Raw genomic sequence first — 26,272 nt, 5'->3', positions numbered from 1 at the left:
GGCAGCCCAAGCAGCAGCAATGTCTGCCAGAGCCCTGAGCAGCTTAGCTAGCTCCACTCAGCCAGTGTAATCGGCTTTCCTCCCAGTGGTATCAATAGGAATTATTATTGTACCATTAGAGGGGAAATTAGGATAATCGCTCCAGTCAAAAAGGCATTTGAAATGTTCATGCCTGACCTACTGCTGGATTGTTCATACTCCAGGAGTCACTAGACCTCCCCCAGCTGGAGAAATAGGATCATACCTCCCACTCAGGGGTGCTGTGAGCCTTAAGTGCTTTGAAAGCCTCAGCTGAAGGGGACTATATTAGTGTAAAGTGTTATTTCTTTTCGTGGGGGTGTGGTGAAAGGAAACGGTGCAGGGTTCTGCAATTGGATCCATGGGAGCAACTAGATCCAATTGCCCCTGGGTTAAGCCCCAGTGGCACTACATGAGGCTGGGGGGGTCTGTCCACATAGATCCAACCGCAGGATTGGGGGGCTTAATGAGGGCAGCCAGCTTCCATCAGTCATTGCCCCTAGCATTAGACTGCTGGGAGAGGAAACAGTCCCCTTAATCACTGTAAAAATCCAGATTTATGGTTCATTCTCTCGGGTAGATCTGCTGCTAACTTTTAAACACATGTGAGACTCCCTGTGAAATTTAAGGAATGCAGGATGTGGTTTTTCCCCAAACTAACTGCTCCTAGTATTCTCTTTAGCTAAAGAAGTAAAACCTCCCATTTACCCTCATTTCTGCCTGTAAACTTTTTTGTTTTCTCCCCTGGTTAAAATTAACACCTAAACTTAATTGCAAGGAGTCAGCAAAGTAGACATTCTTCTTTTTTAACGTAATTACTTTGTGCACTGGGTACAGATCGCTTCCCCCAGCTGAAGAGTCCTTTAGAAAAATAAAAAGAGATGAGAATAAGAACAGCTTGGAGTTGGCACTACCCCCCTTTTTAAAAATATAGGAATTTTAAAAAGGCCTATTCCTTGTAGACTTCCTCTATCAGAAAGTAGTTCCCTTATACCTTAGTTTACAAAAATTCATACTGACAGTGTCCCTTTAAGATAGGCTTTCAAGAGCAGGGGGGAAGAATTTAAAGGCAGAGCCCCTTCTTCATATAAGCTCTTACACGCCCTCATTTTCTAGCTCACAGTTGCCTGTATTTTGTCCTTTATTATATGGTGCTGCAAGTATCATTTGGAAAGGGTTGAGTTAAAGGTTCTTTCAGTGAGTCTTGAATGTTTTCTAGAAGAGTCAAATGTATTTTTCTCTAGATAAATGGCTTTAGATCTCCCCTCCGACACCCCAACGACACCCGTTACGTAGTGAAGGATGCATTGATGGTGAGTGCCCATGATGGGTCTAATACTTATTATTTATTTGGTTTCTTACATCTCTCAGCCACAGTTAATTTTTCCTCTCATGCTTTGTTTCAGCCTCTGTGGCCTGCCTAATACATCTGGCACTGAAGGGCTGTACATCAAGCAAATGAAACTAAAACAGCCCAAGAGCAGCTGTGAATGAAAATGCAGGGCTTGTCCACCAAGAAGCCTGTTGAATTTTCAGTAACAGCCCCTCAGCATTAGTCCCCCAGTTTAGGTTTTGTAGTGTTGAACTTCACTAGCTCATAAGTGCATTTTAGTGCCATGCACACTGCACTAGGAGGAAAGGAAACTCTTCAGGGGGCTTGGATTTCCACTCATTTAAATCCACTCTCAAGCTTGTCAGTGGACTTCTGTTCTCTTCATCCCATCCCCCATCACTATCCTTTACACCTAGAACTTGAATCTGCATTTGTCACCTCCCATCTCAACTGCTGTAGTTTCTGTTTGAGTCATTAAAGCTCGGTGACTCTCTCTTGGAGCTGAGAATAGCATTAAATTTCTGATTAAATCCCTTATGCTGTTCCCCTCCCGCCCCTTAAAAAAAACTTTTTTGTGTGCACCTCATTTCTGAGCACCACGAAAACCCACATGATCCACATAGAGATTGAGTGTGTGGCTCCAGAGCAGGGGGCTAATTTCCCTTGAGTTCAAGGAGACGTGGGGGGGGGCCTCTCTCCACTAAGTGTGTGTGTGTGTGTGTGTGTGTGTGAGATAATATCTTTTAGTAGACCCACTTCTGTTGGTGAGAGAGACAAGCTTCCCAGCTTACAGAGCTCTTCTTCACACCTGAAGAATCTTGTCTCAACAACAGAAGCTGGTCCAACAAAAAATATTATTTCACCCACCTTGTCTCTCACATCCTGGGACCAACAGGGAGATGCCACTCATGCAAATATTGATTCCAGGGGCAACGAGGAGCAGATCTGGGCAAAGAATTGAACTGAAACAAGAAAACCCAAACTCCCTCCAAGGGGGGAGAGAGGGAGGGAAATCTCCGATTGTCGGCATAGCAATCTGATTCGCCTGTAGGCTTTAACACATCACGTGGTGTTGAATGATCAGCTGGAGAGCGTTCGCTGCGCAGGGCTCTGGAGAAGCTACAGTGCAGTGATGTAATCAGCGTGCGGCTGAGTCTGCAATGGCATTTGTAACCAAAGAACAGCTCCAGCAGGTAAGGGAGGATAGGAGCTGTGTGTGTGTGTGTGTTACGGGCTGATAGTGCTGTACTCAGTGGCGTGCCGAGAGTCTCCACCAACCGGGGCCAGGCCTACATTTGCAACCCCCCTCCCAGGCTTCAACACCCCCTCGCAGGCCCCGAGAAGGGAGGTCTGTAGCTGCGGGGTAGAGGGGGGGGGTCTGGAGGCTTGAGGGGGAGGCAAATGCAGGCTTGGCTCTGCTGCTGCCCCCCCTGCACGCCACTGGCTGTACTTGTGAGAAGGGAACAGATCTCCCTCACACACATTCCTGGCCAATTGACCAGCACTTGTGCTTTGCAAATATTTGCTTTGGGAACACGTTTATAGTCTGCTCCATTTCTTATACTGTGATATCGGAGCACCTTATCAAGGCTATAGGTGGCACCAGAAAGGTGGCTTGTCCTACAGGGCTCCTATCTGAAGAGCTCTTTTCTTCTCTCTCACTCTTCTGTTTCTTTCTCTCCACTATCAGCCTTATCCTTGAAGTTGAAATCTGCCTGCCAGAGGATAACCTCCTGGGTTTTCTATAAAGGGTCAACAGTTCAGGTCTGCAATGTCCAGAGAGCTAATTTCATTCCTTAAGGGACTGATCAATCACCCCTGAGAAATCAGCACACATTCTCAGTTAAGTTTAGAACAAGTACTTTTTCCCAACCTCTCAGTACACCTTGTTCTAATCCTGAAACCGAACACAATTGCATTGTTCATTTTGCTACAGTTTGTGTTTAGCAGTTACTAAATTTCCTCCTTTGGGGAAGAGAATTTTAAGTCCTGAGGACAGTAACATATGCATATTTCATTTGGTTCCTAGAGCCTGCTGCATTAAAGAGTTGTAATCACTTTCTCCCTAACCACAGTCTGTGCATCTCTTACTAAATTATTTATTTTTCCAGTAGAAATCTCCCTTTCAGAAATGTGAGAATTCAAACTTACTCATTAAGGAAATTATTAAAATGAATCTGTAAAAAAACTTGTGCAAAGAAAAAGGCTGGTTTGTGTGGGATTGGAGGGTCAGCAATAATGCAGATTATCAGATGCAGATTAAACAGGTCCATGACATGAAGCACAGTGTGTGAAAAATGTACCTTGCTCTAGTGCATCTCCACTAGCAGAGAAGCTCTCCAAGGAGGTCTAAGTCTGATCTAGCATCTGGATGCAGAGCCTAAGAAAAGATGCATTACACTAAACTGAAGAAGACTGACAGCCAGGAAGCGCACCTTTAATATATAGAACAGCTGTCTCTGAAGACTACCGTAGAATGCCAGCCACTCTGTCCCCATCTGAATTCTAGTGCTCTCTTCTAGTTCCATGAAGATGGTTTCCTTGTTTTGGAGGAGTTTTTCACCACAGAAGAATGTGATGCCATGAGGGAGCAAATCAACAAGATTATAGCCAAGATGGATGTACCACACTACTGCCGTACGGAGTTCACCACCAAAGAAAAGGAAGAGCTCCAGGCTCAGGTACAGATAAGGCTGAGGTGCTTCAGAGAGAGGCTAGAAGGGGCAATCTAAAAATCACAAATTACTCCTGAGGAGGTTAGCAAAGGGCTAGTGTGTAACACCAAGCAATTCAGGAAGAGGGGTTTTGTTCTTGTGGGGAGCCATGTCTGAGCAAGAGACTGGGAGCCAGGCACTCCTGAACTGCAATCACACTTCTGACAGGCATGCCTTCTGCTGCCTTGGGCAACATTTTGTTGGTGGTCTCAGCAAAGGCTAAGAGAGGAATGGGTCACAGAGACTGACTGTGAAGAGTCCCTGTGGAAAAGGGCTGCCTGTGTGGCAGCCTGTACTGTTACTGCCGATACTATACTTTTTCCATGGATAAAGAATATCTCAGTCTCCAGGGTTGTCAAATCAACATTTCTCAATAACCAAAACCCTGAGGGTACCTGCTCACCCTCTATCGGGTGCCTGTAAAGGGCAAACTGGAGCCCAAGAAGTTTAGCACAGTGAAAAGCCTCTGTATGAACTACTTCCGTCTTTATTCTTCCTGCTTTCTTGATGGGGAGAAGATGCAGGTTAGTACTGGCTCCTTGCTGGAAGCATTCACCTACATATACTCTCTAGGTTATTACCATTGCTGGTCTCTCTTATCTCCGACAGGGCAGTTCGGATTATTTTCTAACCAGTGGAGACAAGATCAGATTCTTCTTTGAGAAAGGAGTTTTTAATGAGAAAGGTAAAAGTCACTTAACATTGGTTGTAATAAGCTTGGGGTGGATGGGAAGAAATGTAAACAATCCGCTAGAGATCCAGGAACTTTCTTAAAGGGACAAGATGGCTGCATGACTATTTGGGAGAGAGGGGAGTTCTAGGCTCTATTGTTTACTCTTTGTTGTTGCATCTTCTTTAATTCAGCATTTTGTTTCTTAGGTGACTTTCTTGTTTCAAAGGAGAAATCTATAAACAAGATTGGCCATGGTATGTATGAGCCGTAATGCTTTTGGAGAGAAAACATGGGATATATTTTCCAGAACTAAGCATTCCTTCAGACTTGGCCATTGTGAATAACCCCAGCACACTGCAAAGAAACTGCTCTCCTGAGTTAATGATCTAGCTAAACATGGACTCTGCCCATGGTGGTGTTACCACTAAAACAAACCATGTTGATTTAAATTCTGCTGCCTTGACTGCAGCCTCCTCCTCTCAGTTCTAGAGCTTTTACTGTGCCCTGGTCCACTGAACACATTATTGCAAATATCCTCCTCTTTTCCAGCTGTGGCTGCATGACTTCCTTCTTTGCAACCATGCTCTGTCTCTTGCCCTCATCCACATCAGGTTCAAGTTCATCAGATTTAACTCAAGCCTCTGCACAGCTTTACTCTGCCCACACATCAGTTTGCTTTTTCTTATCATAGGAGATTAGGGGTGGGAGGGACCTCAGGAGGTCATCTAGTCCAATCACCAGCTCAAAGCAGGACCAACCCCAACTAAACCATCCCAGCCAGGACTTTATCAAGCTGCACCTTAAAAACCTCTAAGGATGGAAATTTCACCACTCTCTTAGTGAAAAAGCTTTTCCTAATATCCAACCTCGACCTCCCCCACTTCAACTTGAGACCATTGATCCTAGTTCTGTCATCTACTACCACTGAAAACAGCCTAGCTCCATCCTCCTTGGAACCCCCTTGTCCACTGTAACCCCCAGGTCCTTTTCTGCAGAACTGCTGTCTAGCTCATCGGTCCCCAGTCTGTAGCTGTGTATGGGATTCTTCTGTCCTAAGTGCAGGACTCTGCACTTGTCCTTGTTGAACCTCATCAGATTTCTTTCGGCCCAATCTTCCAATTTGTCTAGGTCACTCTGTATCCTATCCCTACCATCCAGGGTATCTACCATTCCCCCCAGCTTAGTGTCATCTGCAGACTTGCTAAGGGTGCAATCCACCCCATCCTCCTGATCATTAATGAAGATGTTGAACAAAACCAGCCCCAGTACCGACCCTTGGGGCACTCCGCTTGTTACTGGCTGCCAACTAGACATCGAGCCATTGATCACAACCCATTGAGCCTGATGATCTAGCCAGATTTCTATCCATCTTATAGTCCCTTCATCCAACCTATACTTCTTTAATGTGCTGATAAGAATACTGTGGGAGACTGTATCAAAAGCTTTGCTAAAGTCAAGGTATATAACGTCCACTGCTTTCCCCACATCCACAGAGCCAGTCATATCATAGAAGGCCATCAGGTTGGTCAGGCATGACTTACCTTTGGTGAATCCATGCTGACTGTTCCTGATCACCTTCCTCTCTTCCAAGTGCCACAAAATGGATTCCTTGAGGACCTGCTCCATGATTTTTCCAGGGACTGAGGTGAGACTGACCTCATGCCCCTTTTTGTATCCTTCCACTCTTGTCTTTGTGCCTCCTTCTATGTTACCCCATGCTAGGAAGCCCCGTCCTTTGCCAAAAGGCCTCTCATTTCCCATTTAAATCCCTTTTCAAAAGCCACTTCTTCCCCAAGGCTTTTTAATTCTATTTTTAAAAAAGAATAATTGACCTACACTGGCTGAAGTTCAAATGTGTCCATCTCTAATGCAACAGATTGTTTGAGCTATACTGTCTGTGTCCAGTCTAGGTGGTTAAGATACTTAGGACAGACTGTGTTTTCTGTGTTCGAAGTCATAAGCTGCACTGCTGGTGCTCAACAAGCTGTGATTCTTCACTACAGGTTTCCAGTGTGTTCTATTTCTCCTTTTCCAGCTGCTGAAGACTTGCTGTACCCCTTTTGTTTTCAAACAATAGCCAGAGAAAACACAACAGGATTCAGCATTTCTGTCTCATAAATGCAGGAACCCTGCCCAGATCTTTCTCCATTAAAACTTGAAAATCCAGCATCTGATCTCACATTCCTGCAGTCTCTATAGGGAAAACAACATCCCTAAGAAAAACAACAACTCTTCCCACCTTCTCTTTGTCCTCTATTGTACTGCAACTGCTCCTTAAAGAGAAAACAGAAAACAGATATAGCATCCTCCTGACTCAAGTTTAACTGCAATTCCAAGAGGATTCATTTTGACTTATTCTCCAATTTATCCACCTATTTTCTGTCTAGCCACTTTCTTGCTCTGTAGCAGTCCCTACTACATGAGTAAGCTGACTGAACCGCAAATTCTATCATCTTTAAGAGTGAGTCTGAATCCAAAACATTTGCATCTGACTTGCTTCCAGATTAAAAATTCTAGGGCAAGTTAAGGCATTCAAAGAGCACTGAATTTGTGTTCCTCGTTCTTAATTTGACATGAGAAATCTTTGATGCCCCATGTTTCATCTCTGCAATGTTTTCTCATCATGCTGTATTCAAATTCTAAGAACGGTAGCACTCTAAAGGACACGTTCAGATAATTGACCAAGCTTGTGAGGCCCAATGCTCAACTTTATGGCATTTCTGTCTGTCTGTAACGTGACAGCTTTTGAATGCAACAAATGATCAATTCAAAAGTTTCAGGCAACGTTAGAGGCCTCCACTGCCAGAACCCTACTGATTTGGAGGAAAATCAGAAAACTGAAAGGGGGAAAATGCATACATGGATCCCCTGCCATCTGTTTAGCACCATTACAGCTTCAGTCACTTCTGCTATTGTCTGTAGATCAAACAAGTTTGTTGGCACCAACTAATGCCTTCCACTGTAACAGTAAGTCCATTTCACCTGTCACTGTGCCACTCCTCCCTATAATTTAACATGTTGACAACCTGTCAGACTTCTCTCCCAGACAAATGATGACATGTGGAGGGAAAGGGGCACAAGAACACAGCGCCTGGCATGGAAAGGATAATGGGGGATCCTGATATAGGGGGCTCACAGAACCCCTGCTGGATGGAAAACTGGGGGACTTTCATAAGGGAGGAAGGGGAGATGGAGGGCACACAGCCACTGCCATGGGGGAGGAGGAATAGGGGAGCACACAACCCCTGGTGTGGGAGATTGGGGGACCCTGGGATGAAGGGGAAGGTGAATTGGGACACACAGCCACTTGCATGGGCGAATAGGGGTGCAAAAATAATTGATGGCATGGGGGGAGGGATAATGGAGGACCCTGATATGGGAGAAGGGGGGATGTGGTGGCCACATAGAAACCCTGGCAGGAGGGAATGGAGGGGTGTTGCAGGGAGGGCCTGAAATAGAAGAGGACCAGAGAGTGTCACACCGGGAGCTTGTGGGTGGAATGACGAGATGTTTGGAACACCTCGTGTGTGCACTGAGTTCAGCCTATAGAAGCAACAAAGTGTGTGACCCTTTAGTCGTATTTATCCACCTTAGGGTTGTGTATAGTGCTCAACACCCTAGAGCTCTCAGCATCTAGAGCTCTGTATATTCTGTTTGGTTTTCCTTCAGAACAAACCCCACCCCACCAATCTCTTCCAAGCTATTTTTTGGTTACAGAGATTATTTTCATGTAGCCGCAGTTTATTGTATTGGAGACGGATTATATCTTTGTCCTCTAAAAAAAATTCATTATAGGATTTGCAAATGTTAGCAGCACTTACGTGCAATCTCCATCGAATGAAACATTGTGCCTATTTTACAACCCACACAAAAAGCTTAAAGCAAAAGGAATTTGTCTAGCCAAGTCATTTTAGCCAAAGGAACAGGGCAGTCATAACGATGGGCACTGTGCACACTAAACTGATGCCTGTGAGGGATGCAGTCTGTGCATGGTAGACTGCAGTCTTCCCCTGCACAATGCGACACCCACTCTTCAGAGCTGAAATGGTCCCTTCAGGAAAGGAGTTCCAGAATTTTCACTAAGTGACAACTTCTTTCCCTCAGCTTTGCATGCTCACGATCCTGTCTTCAAGCAAATCACTCACTCCTCTAAAATGCAGGTGAGTAGCAGCCTGAGTCACTTGAAAGAACTCAACTATGTGATAGTTTAGTTTCAAAACTGTATGCTCAGAAGAATGAGCCCTCTTCTGATAAAAGGATGTATATAAATTCTCCGTGAGCATTCACTAAATACTGAGCAGAAAACAGCAATCTGTGTTATAACTTTGGGATGTTCCACAGGAGTTGGGAAGAAAACTGGGCCTTGAGAAACCAGTAGTTGTGCAGAGCATGTATATCTTCAAGGTACAGTAAACCTGTCTCCTATTTACTTGTTTAAAAATAAGCCATTTTCATATTTTCCAGTGTAACATTCTCTTCTATTTTTCTTCTTCCAGCAACCTGGCATTGGTGGTGAAGGTAAAATTCGTACTATGTGTGTACAAGGCTGTAGATATTATGTACCGATACCAAGATTTGGAGGAAGGGAATTCAAGTAGCAGGAGAGGTTGCACAAACTGCTCATTCCGAGTGAGATTTTTTTCAAAGCTGCTTAAGGGTTGTGGATGCCCAGTTCCCAATAGAAATTACTGGGAATGGGGGTGTGACAATCCCACTCAGGGTAGCTTTCTGTTTCTGTGGTGGCAGGCAAAGGGCTAACTTATACCCACACCAGGTTGAAGGGTGACCCAGTCCCATGTTATGATTGCAGTGGGGTCTTACTCTTGCAATACAGTTGAGATTCCCAAAGTAGTAAGACAAGAAAGGGCAAGTGATTGGGGGAATTTCCTAACTGTATGTTAAGTTTCTTTGTTTCAGGGACTTCTGTAAACCAAAAGTAATTCCCATATAATATGCCTCAAATGTGACTTGGAAGAAGTTATCCTTGCTGTACTCCCCCTAGAATAAATGGGACATGAGCTGAGAACCTATTGGGAAGGGGACAGTATTAATCCCTCCCCTCAAGATTCATACTGCAGTCACAAGAGGGCAAGGCAGGAAAGCCCCATAGCTCTTCTGTTACTCTTAATTCAACAGTCTTTAAGGTGGAAGATAACAAGGTGTCTATTGATTTCAGTCAGACCACATCAGGATGCCACATTTCTGTACACAGAACCGCTGGGTAGGGTTGTGGGCTTCTGGGCAGCTCTGGAGAATGCCACGCAGGAGAACGGCTGCCTCTGGTTCATCCCGGGCTCTCACATCAGTAAGATTCATATTATTCTGCCATATACTCTGAAATGCACCCTCATCTTCTGGTTACGAGTGGAAAGAAGCACAAATTGTACTTTGTCCTCTGGGTTTTACATGTGATTACATGGCCACAGATCCAACTAGATCCAACACCATCATGCTTTAGGGAACCTTTCTTTAAAGCAACATCATCCCCCTTGTGCTTTTAGGGGCCAAATCCATAATCCCACTTTTAACAGGTGAGCTCAATGACTCATTTCCTTTGCTGCTGGTCACTAGTCCAAGGATCTGTGATTTTAATCTAAAAGCATTCCTGGAAATCAAAACTTGAAGTTATTTCTGACTGGCACCAAGTGCCTAAATTTAATGGTGTACCATGCCCATGCCATCTGTGGTACCCACAATCTTATTGAATTTTTATTTATTAAATCCAGGCCTTGCAATATCATGATCCACTCCTGGTGCTCCTGAAATCCCTTCAGTTTAGCATTACTGAGTAACTTCCTTCTGCAAGTGTCTGGCCCTTCCTTGTTTAACACAATGAGACCTTCCCAGCTACTCTTTGATCCTTCCAAAAAAGAGGCTTCCTTGCAGTGCTATAGACCCTTGCTACCTTCCAGAACTCCCTCAACCTGAAGGAGCTTTGTACAGCAGCCTTGAAAATGCTTCTCCACACTGACCTGGGCTGGAAGGAGCAGTTTCTCCAGGTTCCCCCAGGTTAGAGTTAAGCACAGTGAAAGCACTTTGCTCATTTTTGTTTCTGTAATTAAATCTCAATACTACACTATATTATTTATATTGACACACCCACCATTCTCCCCCTAGCTTTATCACAGATCTCTTCAGGATATATACACATTAATCCTTTCTGTTGTCCTGGATCAAAACTAAGAACATTGCTACCCCAGCTTGCTCTGTGAATAAAAACCTTGCACCTGGCCCCAATACTGGTCTCAAATTCAGCAAACATGCAAAACGAATGTAAACAAGCAAAACAAGAATGAATTGGACAGCATCCAAGTGATCAGAGAGCAACAGTGGACTATGGCAACACATAGATCAGGCCAAATCAAAATAAAATCTGCGTATCCCCTCTCCTGACAGATGGAAGCTGCCAAGGGCTTCTAACCATTGGCGCATATTTTACACTGAGTATAATTTGTATATGTCTAGCATGGGAACTAACTAGCTCCAGGGCACACTTTATCCATTTCATCTCAAACTGTAATGTGCCTTACAACTGGGATGATCCAGTGGGAATATCCTCAGGTCTCTCTTTTTTAAATAAATAAATAAAGCAAAAGACACTCATCCCTGGGAAATCGTAGAGCTTTGCACTTTGTTGTAATCACAGTTTGTACCTAAACTCAGCCTATCGCTTTGTAGCTGCAGTTAAACATCTGTGCTGTTATAGAAAGGGTGCCGAAGATGCGTTTTGCTTACGTTGAGGGCTCAGCTCAGATAGCACTGCATGTTCTTGCGGATGAGGGTAGCACTTGTTAAGGTGCCAGGGCACAGATGGAAAAGCAGACAAAAGGCAGCAGTGTCAGTTTCTGCACCAGCAGGCAAACCTTACATCTTTTCCCAATGAAAAGAGAAAAAAAAAGCAAGGAAAGCATTATCATTAGTGAAAGGATGGAGGATATATATAATGTAATGAGTGGTTTAAGTTTTCCAGTCAGTGCAGAGATTATGATTGCAGCAGTTAACCGAGAACTATTGATAGCTAACAGTATTTAGTCAATATTGCAAATTTTATAGGCCCTGCTAACTGAACAACCCCCCCCAGCTAGTTCTGTACTAAAATAGATATAAAAAGCTGTGTATAAGTTTTTATTCTTGCCATGTGGAGAGATTATTAAGCACAAAATGTTTTGTTAAAGTAATAAGCAACTATTATAATGGCTGCAAGATTGTTAAACTAATTGGGTGCAGGTACCCAAGAACCTTGGACAGTAGGTGTAAATTGCACAGGATAGGAAAATCAAGGTTCATCATGATATAAAGGCATTTAGGGAGTTTCCTGTCCCTGAGAAACAGGGCATAAATATAAGAAGTGAGTTAATGCTTTGGAACAGAGCGAAGATGTCCTTTCTGCAAAGTGTGATTTCCAGACTGGTAAAGTATTGACTCTTTCCTTTCTGCATTGTGCTGATTATTAATCTTTGATTATTAAACTTGATCAAGCTTTTGTTATCTGATGGAGCAAATAGTCTAAATTGAATCTTAATGCAGGGGTTTATTTGCAGCCTGATTAAATGATTTATTAAGCTTTTTTAAAAAAAGTTTTGTCTACTCTGGGATTGCAGATGGCATCACACGTAGAATGGTCCGAACCCTGCCAGGCACCATACCATACACACGGTTCATTGGCTCTGAGCAGACCTATCAAGACAGCCAGTTTATTCCTGTGCCCATCCACAAAGGTAAGGATTCAGTTGTAGGACCAATGAAAATGCAGAAGAGATACACTCAGTGATACATGTTCAGATCCTAGGCCCAGACGGAATGCAATGATGTATTGCCAGTGAAGGCCGGATGCCACGAAGGGTTATATGAAGAGTCAACAATGAAAGGCTTTGGGGTTTTATGGGATCCATTCACTATATGAGGCATTCCTAGAGTCTTCCCAAACAAATCTTTACCCTAGAAATCCATGAGCTGTATTTCCCAGGTCTCACTTTAGTTTCAAGCTCAAGTTATCATGACAAACCTTTCAAAGACAGCACCAGCTTCTCTTGCATGGCACAGAGGAAGGCAACAGTCAAAAGGAAAAACCAATGTATGTTTATTTCCAACAGGTGGCCTCATTCTGATACATGGAGAAGTTGTACATAAGAGTGAGTTGAACAGCTCAGAGAGGTCCCGCCATGTGTACACCTTCCATCTGATGGAGTCCAAGGACACCAGCTGGAGCAGAGAGAACTGGTACAAACAGACCCTTCAGTAGCAAAGAAAAAATTTGTTTTAAATCACCCCGTTTTTGCATTACACCTACAGGGTTCCCTCTACATGGCTCAGAACTGTGCTAGCTGCAGCTTTGTTTGAACACCAGTGTCGATAGCCATTTCCCAAGACGGTCTCCCTGGCCTGCACAGCCAAGGATTGTTTTTCTGTTAGCCATATTATAACACCACTGTAAGGTCCTCTAGCAAAGAAGCAGCTGAGTGCCTTACAAGCATTCATTAAGCTCAGAACACCCCTCTAGGGAAGATAAATACTACATCCGTGTTAACTGTGGAATTCTACTGCCACAAAACAGGATCAACTTGATTCCTGACATGTATAGAGAGACTGTCTTTTTATGCCAGCCTTCCATCAGTGAGAAGGTTGCAGAATGACAGGCAATGATCTCCAGGAGGCCAGCATGAGAGAACACCCCTTTTAAGAAAGTAGCGTAAACAACTAATATGATCCTCCCAGCCGGAATACAACCTTTCCTAAAGGAGTATACTGAACCTGGATATCACACAGATGAGAGCATTAAAAATGCATACATTTGACAGAGGTTAAATGACTTACTCAGGGTCATACGTGATAGCTGTAGCACAGCTGGGAATAGAACCCAGGTGCTCATCCTGTGTTTTGATCACAAAACCCATTCCCCTTATAGAAATATGCAACCTATGTGTGAAGCAACCTCTGGGTACAGAATTAGACTAGAAGAAAGTAATTAAGCACACTAAGAAAGAGGTAATTGCTTCTTAGAGTAGAGAAAAGGGCGATGAATGGGGTGGAGAACCAAGATATGAATCTCTGCTTAGGGATGTTAAGAGTTTTGCAGAGTTTTCTAATGTAGCAAGAGATTGGACATATTGGATTGGGTCTGAGGAATTGCCTGTTAAAGGCTTCCCCTCAGAACCATTCATTTCTGCATCAGTGATACCCAAGTTAGAACTGATTCTGTCAGGCAGACCTGGGGCTGATTCTGGAATTCTGTTTTTATTTAATCTCTTTTCTTTTCAGGCTCCAGCCAACTCCTGAACTGCCTTTTCCACCTCTCTACATCTGAATTTAACAACTGGCCCTTGGAGCCAAATGGTTGATTGGTAGATAGATTCCATTTCTCTGGTAGCTGCTGCTGTCGTCTTCAGGTACAACCTCCACACCCCATCTCCCAACATTCATGTGTCCTCTGCCCAAGAGGAGTGGCTTCAGCCTGTGTGCATGACAGAAGGATCTTCACTCACATCCATCCAGTGACAGCCTTAAACAGAGCATCTGTGCCCTATTCATAGTCAGAACAGTCACTTTAAAGAGATTTCCTCATCAAAAGGGGCTTTTGTCTTATGAACTATTAAGAGACCACGGTACTTCAACTGTTGGACCTGCTGGGAGGTACCTCCCTTTCAGGCTACTCAAAATCTCACTATTTTTCTTCATGCGAGCCAAGCCAGGAAAATGTCTGTTGTGTTTATTTCACCTCTGTTGTATTAGCTTGGATGTAGAGTGTCTTTTGGAGGTGATGTAGAGGGCTTTTATTGTGCCACAAAGGTTAAAAACTACACTGCTGCAACAGCAATAGATTAAAAAGAAAATCCTAGAATGGGCAGATCAAAGCAGGGAGCCTAAATTTCTTACGTTTCCTTTTAAAATGCTAAGTAAGAGCTAGGGAGGAATGGTATGTGAGGAGATAAGACAATTCCTAGACTTTTAAACCTTTACTGCATACATTTCAAGGAGAACTGAGTAACTTTTGCTTAGGCAGATGCATGTTGAAGTTAATGAGATGTGGGAATATCATGAATAAAAATACAAACATTTCTCTGTTCTGTCTGAAGATGTCAGTCCCTGAAACCTCCAAAAAGTGTTAGACTACAACACATGGGGCCAGAGGTGTACAGTGATTACGTTTTTAACTCTCAGCATGCAGAACAGATGCTAGCATAGAGCACGTAACACAAACTTCTCCCTTTGAGGAAGTATCATTGATGAAATGCATCCCTTATATCTGAGTATTCTAAATAACCCATTTAAACAATGTGACAAAGTCCATTTTATGTGGCTATGTAGTCTTCTAGTACTATCACTGAATACAGTCAAACTTTAGCTTTTTTCAGCAGATCTATGAAGAGTTACTAAATGAAGAAAGACCAGTCTTTTTCTCACAGTTTCAGTTCTGGTGGAATATATTTTATAACAAAACGCAGGATGCAGTTAGGTTTTTTTTAAATAGATACAGAGTGAAGAGCTACTCGCTGAAGTATCCACACATAAGACTGGAAATATGCTGAATATATTTTCACTTCACCAGTATGCTCCATAACCGACATGCCCATAAAAGCTAACTCCCCAGGCTCATTACAGGGATGCTCAAGTAGTTTAGTTAAAAGTTATTGAATTCACTGTGACAGGGAACAATAATACTTCACAATAAAGCAGTACTTTCCCACCACAGATCTGTGTGCTTTACAGACACGAAATAATTAATCTTTACAACACCCCTAGGAGAGATCATTGTATCTCCCCTAAGAGATATTATAATTGGGCCTGCTCCCATGAGTAAGGGCTCCACAGTCTAAGTAAACTGAGGCACAAAGCAGGAGTAGGTCGGATTGTGGAGCCGTTACTCATGGGAGCATTCCCAATTATTGAGTAAGTGCTCGCTAACATGAACAAGGGCTTCACTATCTAGTTCTAAATGACTTGCCCCAGATCATACAGCAGTCCTGGGAACAGAGCCCCAGGAGTGCTGATTCCAATGTTGTACCCTCTAAACAACATTCCCTCCCATTTATTATCCTTTGAATGCTTAAGAGCAGTTTTGTATTTTAATGCTGAGCTATCAAACATTAAGATAGAAGCCACATGCAGACTAGAGGAAGGGGGAATTGGAAGGTGGATAAAACTGTGGTGACACCATTAAAAAGGAGATTGTGCAGGCAGCAGTAGCTCTAGAAACATGTATGCAAATATAACAATAGGAAATAAGGTTGAGTAGCAGTTGTAAATGTTGTTAATAATTAACCTTAACGGGTGAACTTTGTGTTTGGAGAAACCGCAAGAGCATGTCTGCTGGATCAGTTTAATCCCTTAACATCAAGGGTTTTGTTGCTAAAACTAATGCATAGAGCTCAGCACTAGCCTCAGCATTTCAAGTTGATTTGAAAGTCTTGAAGTCACCTGTAGAAATTAATTCTAAGTCTTTATCTTAAATAAAAACTGCACTTTCTGCTTATTTTAAATAGCACTTTCATTTTTATCACACGCTGCAAAAGCCATCTATCTTTTAAAAAAAGCGACAACTATATCTAATTATATGGGGGCCTATGCAAAATATATATATCAATGGACTGATATTTAATACAGTTGGGAAAATAATACAAAGCATAACTTTTAGAAAGTTTCTAAGAGGTCACATGAATAGAATAATCTGCCAACAGCAGAGACACCCTTAATGGTGTTCATAGACTAGATGAAAACAAAATAGTGCAGATGATCTTGCATTATTGCAGGAGGAATGGACTGAATGACCCAAGACATCCTACTGTCTCAGGCTCTGTATCAGATTAAAGCAGGTTGGAAATGGTTTTCTGCAACACAGGGCTCCAGTCCTTATTGCTTTGTTATCAAGTGCAGAACACAGCACGGGTGGTAGCTAAGGCTTTTTCTTCATTATTGTGGGAAAAAGATCCCACCTTTCTAATTAACTTTTGTTTTTTAAAGTAGCATTTTCCTGCTAAGAAAGTTGGTTCATCTCTCCTTTTCCTTCTCTGCACTGCTCAGTGTGATTTGAAGACAGATATAGAAAGAATGTCCTACTCTGTCTCACAACTAGAATGTGAGAATTACTAAGCTGTGCAGCATGTTGGATCCAGTCTTGCTAAGGGTCACTACTCTTGCATCATCCATCTCTCCAGGGCTCAGTTTCCTTGGAGCAGTGCCTCACAGCCTACTGCTCTGTTAACCACAGTCATTTTTGACCATTCTTAAAGTCCTAGGAGAGATTCAGTGCTGTGTGTCTCAGAAGGCATGGCCCAGAAAGAGGAGGGCAAGGGATTGGAGGAGGGTGGGCAAATGTGGTGCTCTCTGGGTTGTTCCAGGGGCCACTGCATCCCAGAATTATTGGGGATGGTCTGACTCTGCAGCAGAGAATAACCAGAGCACACAGTGCTCTCTGGCCAATCCTCCTGCTGCTACCACCACCACACTCCCAATCCCATATTTGGGGCCACAAGTATGTGAAGCTGCTTAGTTTGGCCCTTTGGCTGGGGTTCTTCTCAGGGGACTCTTTTGGCCCCTTTACACTGCAGAAATACCATAAAGATGCTCTAGTAGGGACCAGAATCAATGTGCCTGGTCAAGAATTCTTGCAAGCAAATACCCTGCCCAGGTATTCCACAGGAGGGTGGAAGAGGCAGGATACAAATCAGCTGAGTCTGCTCCTAATGGAAATATCACAAGCTAATGAGAGAGGATTCCTAGAAGTAAAAATGTTTCTAAGGACTCAATATACAGAAATGAAAACTTTGACTATAAAAAGTGAATTGTTTCACAACTGTACTGAGTTATGATCCTAATTAAAGGGAAAGCAACAGGTAGTTCTGCTCCCAAATTTACATTTTAATAGAAATGCTTCCATGATTTTTTAATTAAAACAATTTGTCTGGATTTAAAATGTCCTCCCATCTCCCAGATGGTTTACAAAACAAACACTGGAGCCTGTACTAGTGCATGAAAATCAGAAAATTACTAGCTATAAAGAGCCGTGAAACTGACTTCAGTGATTTTCTTTGTTCAAGCTGAGGGAACGTCATGAAATAAATCAAACTATATAGTAGCAGAAAGCATACTGGATTATTAAAATACTTTGTTTTAATACTCTAATGTGTTACTAGTAACATAGGTAAAGATTTTAAATGAGTTTTAACCTAACTTCTCTTTAAATTGTATCTGGATCTTTATGAAAGGGGACTCTTCTATGGAGATTAATTTTTAATGCAGCTTTCTATTAAAAAAAAGCAAGTTTTGTTCAATGCAATTTCAAGAGATCAAAAGCATGAAAAAGGTAAAACTCAGTTTATTCCAGACTATTGGCAAGGAAGTAAAAATTTTAGCCACACAGGCTATTGTTTTTACCCTGCAAGCCTATCTATCCATGCTCCTCCAATAAACTAAGTTTGACATTCTCTGTATTTGAAACTAATTTAAACAGAGTAAGCATTAGTGCTGTTTTCACCCTAGTTGGCAGAAGTTTTCTAATTTTGCAACAGGAAATGAGAGATGATGTGGCAGTCTTCATACAACCTGATCCTATGCTGCAAGTGGTGCATACCTTCACTGCAACACCATACTTTTAAATGCCTCGAAAGAGGTAGAATTCAAATGTACAATAATACAAGTTATCAGGACTCAACCCAGTGGCAAGCCAGTACTGTGCACAAGCTTTGTAGTAGCCTGTGCTGGTGAACTGAGGGAGACACGGTGGGTGAAGTAATATCTTTTATTGGACCAACTTCTGTTGGCGAGAGAGAGAACCTTCGAGCTACACAGAGCTCTTCTTGAGGTCACCTTCAGAAGAGCTCAGATGTAGCTCAGAAGCTAGTTTCTCTCACCAACAAAAATTGGTCCAATAAAAGATATTACCCCACCCACCTTGTCTCTCTAATATCCTGGGACCATTATGGCTACAACAACACTACAAACAACTGGTGTACCGTGTCTATTTCATGCTTCTAAGGTAGCAAAACCAGAAAAAGGTAATGAACCCATCTGGTCCCTTCTAGTGAACTCACCTCTCCCACCCCTTCTGCTTCAGTACATGGAAACAAAATCATTATGATTGGCTAGTTCAGCATCACCAACTATATGAATCACAGTATCACGTAGATGGTTTCCTGTACTCCTCTGACAGGATGCAACAGTTAGTGCTATTTAAAGGAAAAAACAAAAAAACAAACAGAAGCCTTTACTTTTATTGTAAATTAAGTTTTGAAGAGCTATTCCTTTCTGTCATTAACTGTTCTACCTGCTATGCCAAATATGTACCAAACTGGCTCTACTGAGCTCTCAACAGGGATGCATGCCTCGTTACCACCCCTGGCTGGAAAGGTAGTTTCACTTCCTGGCAATGTCTCTAAGCCATGAGCAGTATCTGGAGGTAGAGAGGTAAGAGCAGATTGTCTATCTGGGTAGTGTAGGCTTCCAAAAGGGAAACTAAGCTGATGGACCCTAAAATCCAGGCATAGCTGGTGTTCAGGTTCACACTGCCATCAAAGATCAGAATCAGAGCCACGGCAATGATCTGAGCAAAGATGGCAGTCATTGTCCCTTCAAACGTCTTCTTTGTCCCAGGCCATTTGATTTCCCCTATTGTACTGCCAAAAACTGAGGCTACTGTGTCTCCAACCCCTACTGCCAGTACCCCAGAGTAGGGAACCAATGCTCCCGCCCCAGACAGAGTACCTTTGGGAGCACAAGGTCTGGGGAACAACCACACTGGAAGGGACATCCCAAGAAGTAGGTAAATGTGAGTCAAGATCAGAGGCCCACTATCTCGTTCATCCAAAAAGAGAGTGAGCAAGTGCCTGAGTGTTTGGCCAAATGGTTTGATCCTGAAGTATCGTATGTACTCTAAAAGGATAAACACTACCAGACACAACACTGCAGCAATGTAGAGAAGCTGGTGGTCATAAATTAGTCCAGGTACGTAAGTAGCCACCACGATGAAGTGGAAATATTTTCTCGTTATGCTTGAAGCTTGGTGCTTTTTAGATTCAGATGATCTCTTGGAATTCTGGTAAAGAACCACCATGCAAGCAGAGGCAGCCAACAGGGTCCAGTACACAAGGAGGTAAACTCTCGTCTGTGTCTGAATCAGAAACTGGAGCAGCCAGAGCAAGGGATTCCTTCGGATCAGATGGTAAAGCCAAGGCATGATGACCCCCAGTCCCAGCACTGCTGTCATCATATGGAAAAACATGGAGGAGGTCCAGGTTCCTGAATCCATGAAGAAGAAGAGAGCAGTGAAGAAAATCCCAAGAAGGACCATCCCGGCCACTGCTACCAGAAGGACGAAGTCTACAGGATTCCCTCTACCCTCTGTTACATTCAGTGAGCGTTTAATGAGCTGGTTGAGAATGAAACTTATACCCCCAAGGACTAGTAGTGCTTCCCCAGGAGTAAAACATCGAGGCAACAGATAGAGCAAGATCATACTGAGGTAGACAAAGATTAGCAGCACTTCCAGAACCTCTATCACTTCAGAAACAGTCAAAGAATACTTCATGGTATAGAGGATTATACTGCCAGCAATTCCTGAAAGGATGCAGGTGTTAGTTGGCACAGGTCTTGTGATGCCAACTGCTACTACAGATAGGAACAGGGCTACCACCATGCCTGTGGAGGCCACAACTATGCCAAAACGTTCAAAATACGCAATGCCAGCAGCCTTGCATCTCTCCTTCATCACGATCCCCAAGAGTGGGATAACCATACTAGCTGGTAGGAGGCCACTGTTAGCTGTCGTCCGGAATTGGAATACGGCCCCTCCCACTCGGAGTAGACGGTCCCATTTAAATTGGACATAAAAAGCCTGAATGGCAAGAGCAATTGCACACCAGGAATACCGGTCCCATACCACTGTGTGCACACACAACACAATGATGAACACAATCAGGGATTCAAAAAGCACTGGTTTGTTTAACATGGTTCCAATCAGCTGCATCCTGAATCTTTACAACTGTCAGATCCCAATATTTTCAATACAGTCCTGGGTCCTTTAGTAAAAGTTCATTTTCATCTTACTGCAATGCCTATAAAAATAAAATAATAAAATTAAAGAGACTACTAGAACACCTGAGGCCTCCTCATCATTACTTATTTTCTTAAGCTCAGCTGAAAGCTTCAATTCCTGTCATGAGAAAAAATAAAATCAAGAAGGAAATAAATCAACCAGCATTTTCTATTGCTTTCAAACATCAGAAAACTCAGCTTGCAATGCCACAACCAAATCTCACAGTCCTTTTATTCACATGCAAATACTAAATACTTCTATTGCAGTGCCGAGTTTTTCCTCTCCTAAAAGTATAGAAGGGAATGCTTTATATTCTGCAAGGAGTGTATGCAGATACTAAGTGGCAGCACTCACAAGAACTGCATTGGAAATGGTACATAGACATCACTGTAACTTAGATAAAGACAAAAGAGCTTGGTCATGAATTTGTTACAAAATTAAGTGAAATTAATGCACCCACTTGCCATGGTGCTTTATAAAATAAATATTAAAGAAGAGATGAAAATATGCATGTTACATAAGCAATCATGTTATTGATAAAACTGACGATACTGTTCCTACCGTAAGCAACATTTGATCTTTTAAAACATACCAATAAAGAAAATAGGGCACAAATCAACTGAATTACAAAACAAACAAATCAGAAGCAAAACGATTGAGAATGGCTACACTTGTTTTAAAAAAAAGAGCTGATGCTGTCAATTTGAAAATTAGTCAAAAAAAAAAAAAAAAAAGAAAGTGTTAAAGGTAGTTTCAGATTCTCCCTTTGCCTCCAACTCCTTTCTTCTGATTTTCTGTGGATTTACAGTCACATTTTCCTATTTTTAAAAATGTTTTCTCTCCGCTATTGCTGTGTGAAAGGCCCACACAAAAAGGGAAAATTGATGCTACACAAAGCAGTCATATATACAATATAAACAAATTGAACAGAGATAGTATATTCTCTCTCCAAAATCTTTCAAGTTATAGTAATTTTGGAGGTTATTTCTAATTTTAATAAGTAAAATTATTCAGACAAATGTGATTTAAGTCTATAATGTCCCTTTAAAATAGCAATTCTCCAGCATTTTAACCCATCTGGCCTTTCTCCCCTGGTGAATTAAAATTATTTAGTAATACTAAATAATTTGGAACTTCTATCCAAGCTGATACTGATAACTGAATAGTAAGTATTAGCAAAAGATTCTAAACTAATAGAGAAAACAGAAAAATTGGGAGGAAAAAACTATGATCTGTGATGGAACAAGACATTAAATACACCAGATTACTGTGCAAACCCACTGATCTTAATATATGTCTGCCTTTGCCTCTTGGAGTGTCTGACCCTCCATCTGCTATTAGTTTTATGACTGACTGCTTTAATTACTGCATCGCCTTCTTTACTCCACTGTTTGTTTTCTCAAATAAGCAATAAGGCTTACATTACATGAACGCAAGAGAAGATATCAAAGTCAAAGAAAAAGAAGTGGTCGCATGGGTCTAAATTGGAGTGATTCCACTGTTTTTTGGAACTTGGTTGATCTTGGCAGTTCTGGTGGTAGCCAGGGACCAAATACAAAATATTTTTGTACCTTTGTATTAAGCTGCTTAATACATTTTGTTTGTTTCTATGAGAAGAACTACTGGGGCACATTTGTTACAGAGGGAGAGCTTGCATGTGCCCTAAAAACACAGCTCAGACACACTGAAAAACTGGCCACAGTGTTATATTTTACTCTAGAAAACGTTCTGGAGATATAGTTTATACATATTCTCCCAAGTCAATCTGAATAAATTTACATTTAGATGTCTAGGAGTGGTTTACACATCATTACAATTCTGAGGTGAAGTATTTGCTCCTATCCCTCTCATCGTGGCTCTACCCCTTGCCCTAGCCTCTCTCCCTCTCCAGTTCCAGTTGCTAAAAGAGAACCTTTCTTAGACTTCCCTGCCCATTTTACAGCTTTAGGTGATCAGTCTCTTCTGCACAGATCTGTGTCATTTAAAAAGAAAACACACTTTATTTTATCATTATTAATATAAATGAATTTTCCATCCAAGCATTAACTAAACTTATTCATACCCATACTTGTTAGCCAAACGCAAAGGTGTCTTTTAAAGGTAACTCCTTATATTTCTCTATGTTTAAGTCTGTTCAGATTCCAAACACGGTAACCACAGTATAAAATCTACTTATATAAGGCTATCTGTCTTTTTTCCCCCCAGTGAAAGGATTTCCAATACTTTATTTTTCCATCTCACTAGTGTTAGGAGATCTGTCTTTTTTCAGGAACAAGCTATCATGCATCTGGCTGCTAGTAGCATATGTGTTCTCAATAGGGTTTACTCGAATAAATAGCCTCCTTTGAACTGTAACCTAATGGAACCATTATGGGTTCTGTGGGTAAGCCTAACTTTAGTCATTTTGCAAATTCTATGTGTTTTTTTCCTCCAAAACACCATTATTTTAAGACATTCTCACCATCTATGCAGAAAGGTTCTTATTCCTTTACATCCTCTTCAGCATTTATGACTTTTACATATATATTTTCCTGAGCTTAAATGGAGTGAGGTACCATTGATAAAATATTTTGTTAATTTTTCTTAATGCTTACAAGTAGTTGAGGTTTTAGTTTTTCTATTTCCACTTTTCTAAAGGAATATCTGTTTTTAGATGCTTTTTGCCATTTCTCCATAAAGGCAGCCTTATCTACTAGATCCATCAGTAACATTTTGTTATACCATATGGAGATCAGGTCCTTCAAAGTGGCCTTTTTCTGTAATTAATGTTTCTTCCTCATTAACAGTTTCCTAAAATGGGCTTCCTGCAGGGGATATGCTATAATGGCTGCAAATAAACCAAAACTGACATATTAATATTCCTCTTGAATTCTTTGATGGTATTAATTTCCATATTTTTATCATTCTGGAATAGTTGACCAAGGATTGACCTTTTCACTTCCATACACTGGATTAGATAACCTCAGTTAAAACTCTAGATTGTTTCTGGAGGGGAAAAAAGCTACTTCTTTTCTGTATCAAATGCCATATGTGAAGTGTAATTATGACACCTGGATTGTTTATCTTGTGTTGATTTAAATCTTTTAGGTAACAAAAAAAATCAATGCACTAAATCTATATTTAAAATCCTATTTTTCATCTACTATTTATATGCGTCACCATGGTACCAGGCTGACAGTGATCTTAATTGAGCCATCCAATAATATTTTAGTACATTTGCTACTGACAGTCCCCCATCCGCTGTGATTCTATGCAGAGTTTTCTTATTTGTTCTTAGAAACTTTGTATTACATATTTAATAATCATTGTCTGAATTTCTTCTAGAGGTTTTTGGAATTCATATTGACACAGGCTGAAATAATAATTTAATTTTTGGCAACCAATATATTTTTATTGCTGCTATTCATCCAAGCCAAACTAAATGTATTTTTTTCCAATCCAACATATCATTTTTTAGTTTTGAAACAATGAAAGGAAAAATAATTTCATATAATTGATTGCGGTTAGAAGTAATCTGTGACAATTCTCCCTCACTCAGGGTCAATTTAAGCAGCCCACTCTTGTCTGTTTCTAGATATAGAAAATGAGACAAGGACCTGTCAGTCAGAGAGGGCAGGGAAAACTCTATATGCAAACCAGGGGTGGAGAAACTGTTCTTGGCCAACACAAGCAGTTAAGAGACTAGCCCCTACAGCAACAATGACACCTAACGAACAAACCGAAATGGCAAAGTAGCCAGTTCTGATTATGAAAGCACCCTGAGAAGGCAGAAATCCCAAGTATGAATGTATAAATGTCTTCAATTTTAATGAATCTATAATGTCATTTGAAAACTACTGACCTGTAGATGTGTAATGAGGGTTGTTTTATCATTATCTTCTCTTTCCTCAACTGTTGCCATTCCCTTCTCTATGATCTCTCGAAATATGAGCTCTCCAAACTCCAGCATGCCAGGGTGGTCCCACTTGCTTACATACAGAACAGACCATGTTATTCTCATACTCAAACATCTTCACACGCTCCTTGTTCATGTCAGAATATACTTTTTGTTTTAAAGCCCTTCACAGACTTGTCCCTATCTGCCTCATTGGCACTGCTCTTTGCACTTGTTTCATTAGTACAGGTCTCCTATTCTTCCATTTAGTCTCCCCACTGTTGTGGAAGAGAGTCTTTTCTTTTACAGCTAGAGCAGCCTTAATTTCTCTCTCCACCTCTGATACCCATCTCACTTCACATCTCATCTGAAATAGAAAACATAATTTCTTCCTTAACTATACTATTTAATTTCTTTCTCTCTCCACTTTTTACTTTGTTATTTAACTCTCATTATGGTATTCTGGGACACTATTTGTATGGAAGCCTGTATAGAAAATAGAAACATATTATATGTGTTCAATTAAGTGACTAATGGCATAAAAAATAATCCACTCCACCTGAATCTGATACAAAACAAATATTGCTGTATTAAATCAGTGAGCTCACACGACTCAGCTTTCCCATCAGCTATAAAGTCCAGTGTGTCTTTTCTCTCTGATTGAATGGACTTTGCTCATACCTAACTTCCCCATTGTTGTTCCTTACCCTTAGATGTATACATACACCTCCTCTCTGATTTCTATTCCTTACATCTGACGAAGTGGGTTACAGCCCACGAAAGCTTATGCCTGCAGAAATTAAATTTGTTAGTCTTTAAAGTGCTACAGGACTCTCCTTGTTTTTTCTCTCCCTAGAAACTTCTATAAAGCTTCACTCAGGGTAAATTTTTCCCGCCAAAGGAGGGGTCCTTCTTTACTCAGGTTAGCTAACTACCTGCCGTTAAAATAGCAGTGAAGCAGCTGCTCGGCTTTTCGCTCGGGTAAGTAGCTTGAGTTCAAGCCTACGGGGGAATTTGGGGTCGAACTCGAGCCGCTCACCCGAGTTAAAATCCAAGTGAGCAGCGAACAGCGTCACGGAAGAGCCTCAGTACAGGGGAGACAAAGCCGCCCCCTCCCCTTCAGGAGCTCGCACCGTGACACCCCCTGTCCCCCCCCACGTCTCTTGTTCACCCCAGACAGAGGTGTTCTACATGGGCCCTAACGCACCACACCCCCACCTGCCCCTGTAGCCGGACACACTCCCCCACAGCGCACTCTTCGCCTTACAAATCCCACACAGCCCCGCGGCGCGCTCAGCCCCCGCCCACTCCACACGAGCCCCACGCGTGAACCTGCGCTCAGCACCTCTACAGCCCGCCCTGGTCCATTCTCGGCTATGCTCCCGCCTGCTACCGACGCACTCCCGTACAGCGGCGCCCCCTAGAGCCACCTCCCATGGCCCCTATGTAACTCCATAGGGAACCACCGTCGAGGTCTTCCCCATACAGCGCCCCCGCCCCCGCCCCATGGCAGCTCCCTCACGAACTCACCTCCTTGGACGGCGCCATCTTGCTGTCCGTCCGGCTCTCTGTCTGTCACGTGATGGGGACACGGGGGGGGGGGCGAGGTCAGAGAGGGTCCCCGTCACGTGAT

At 42.2% G+C, this 26,272-nt stretch overlaps 2 protein-coding genes across 14 annotated transcripts; one reads left to right on the top strand and one right to left on the bottom strand.

Annotated features, from left to right (window-relative positions):
* The first annotated feature begins 2,393 nt into the window (after window positions 1–2,393).
* On the top strand, window positions 2,394–16,208 carry PHYHD1 (phytanoyl-CoA dioxygenase domain containing 1). 3 transcript variants are annotated; one of them, XM_067542068.1, is made up of 12 exons: window positions 2,394–2,544; window positions 3,042–3,115; window positions 3,874–4,032; window positions 4,675–4,750; window positions 4,945–4,992; window positions 8,843–8,898; window positions 9,080–9,142; window positions 9,235–9,256; window positions 9,915–10,043; window positions 12,340–12,456; window positions 12,832–12,958; window positions 13,997–16,208. In XM_067542068.1, the coding sequence occupies exons 3-12, from the start codon at window positions 3,934–3,936 to the stop codon at window positions 14,040–14,042; spliced, it is 783 nt and encodes a 260-aa protein (XP_067398169.1). In that variant the 5' UTR covers window positions 2,394–2,544; window positions 3,042–3,115; window positions 3,874–3,933; the 3' UTR covers window positions 14,043–16,208. The 3 variants fall into 3 exon arrangements, with proteins under 3 accessions (XP_067398169.1, XP_067398168.1, XP_067398171.1); XM_067542067.1 differs by lacking the exon at window positions 3,042–3,115; XM_067542070.1 differs by lacking the exons at window positions 3,042–3,115; window positions 9,915–10,043.
* DOLK (dolichol kinase) lies at window positions 12,834–26,239 on the bottom strand. Of its 11 annotated transcripts, none has more exons than XR_010918604.1 (4): window positions 26,170–26,212; window positions 25,347–25,429; window positions 24,607–24,733; window positions 12,834–12,971 (listed from the first exon to the last, which is right to left on the bottom strand). XR_010918604.1 is itself a non-coding variant. In XM_067542045.1 (4 exons), exon 4 carries the CDS (start codon window positions 20,694–20,696, stop codon window positions 19,107–19,109), a length of 1,590 nt encoding a protein of 529 aa, XP_067398146.1. In that variant the 5' UTR covers window positions 20,697–20,784; window positions 24,607–24,733; window positions 25,347–25,429; window positions 26,170–26,212; the 3' UTR covers window positions 18,927–19,106. The 11 variants fall into 11 exon arrangements, 8 of the variants coding, with proteins under 8 accessions (XP_067398146.1, XP_067398147.1, XP_067398148.1 ...); XM_067542045.1 differs by lacking the exon at window positions 12,834–12,971 and adding an exon at window positions 18,927–20,784; XM_067542046.1 differs by lacking the exons at window positions 12,834–12,971; window positions 26,170–26,212 and adding exons at window positions 18,927–20,784; window positions 25,985–26,009.
* Window positions 26,240–26,272: the final 33 nt, after the last annotated feature.

Source organism: Emydura macquarii, unplaced genomic scaffold, assembly GCF_026122565.2.
Source record: "Emydura macquarii macquarii isolate MOO-44397 ecotype Brisbane River unplaced genomic scaffold, CSIRO-AGI_Emac_v2 contig_691, whole genome shotgun sequence".
Taxonomy (NCBI): domain Eukaryota; kingdom Metazoa; phylum Chordata; order Testudines; family Chelidae; genus Emydura; species Emydura macquarii.
Note: the sequence above shows the minus strand (reverse complement) of the source record. Positions and strands in the feature narration are given on the sequence as shown.

What these genes read in the sequence shown, in the direction of transcription:
- PHYHD1 (XM_067542067.1), top strand. Translation starts at nt 2,512, where the DNA reads ATGGCATTTGTAACCAAAGAACAGCTCCAGCAG. An exon ending in CCAAAGAACAGCTCCAGCAG is followed by an intron (nt 2,545 to 3,873) that starts GTAAGGGAGGAT and finishes GCTCTCTTCTAG; the next exon opens with TTCCATGAAGATGGTTTCCT. An exon ending in TCCTGTGCCCATCCACAAAG is followed by an intron (nt 12,457 to 12,831) that starts GTAAGGATTCAG and finishes TATTTCCAACAG; the next exon opens with GTGGCCTCATTCTGATACAT.
- DOLK (XM_067542047.1), bottom strand. Translation starts at nt 20,696, where the DNA reads ATGCAGCTGATTGGAACCATGTTAAACAAACCAGTGCTTTTTGAATCC.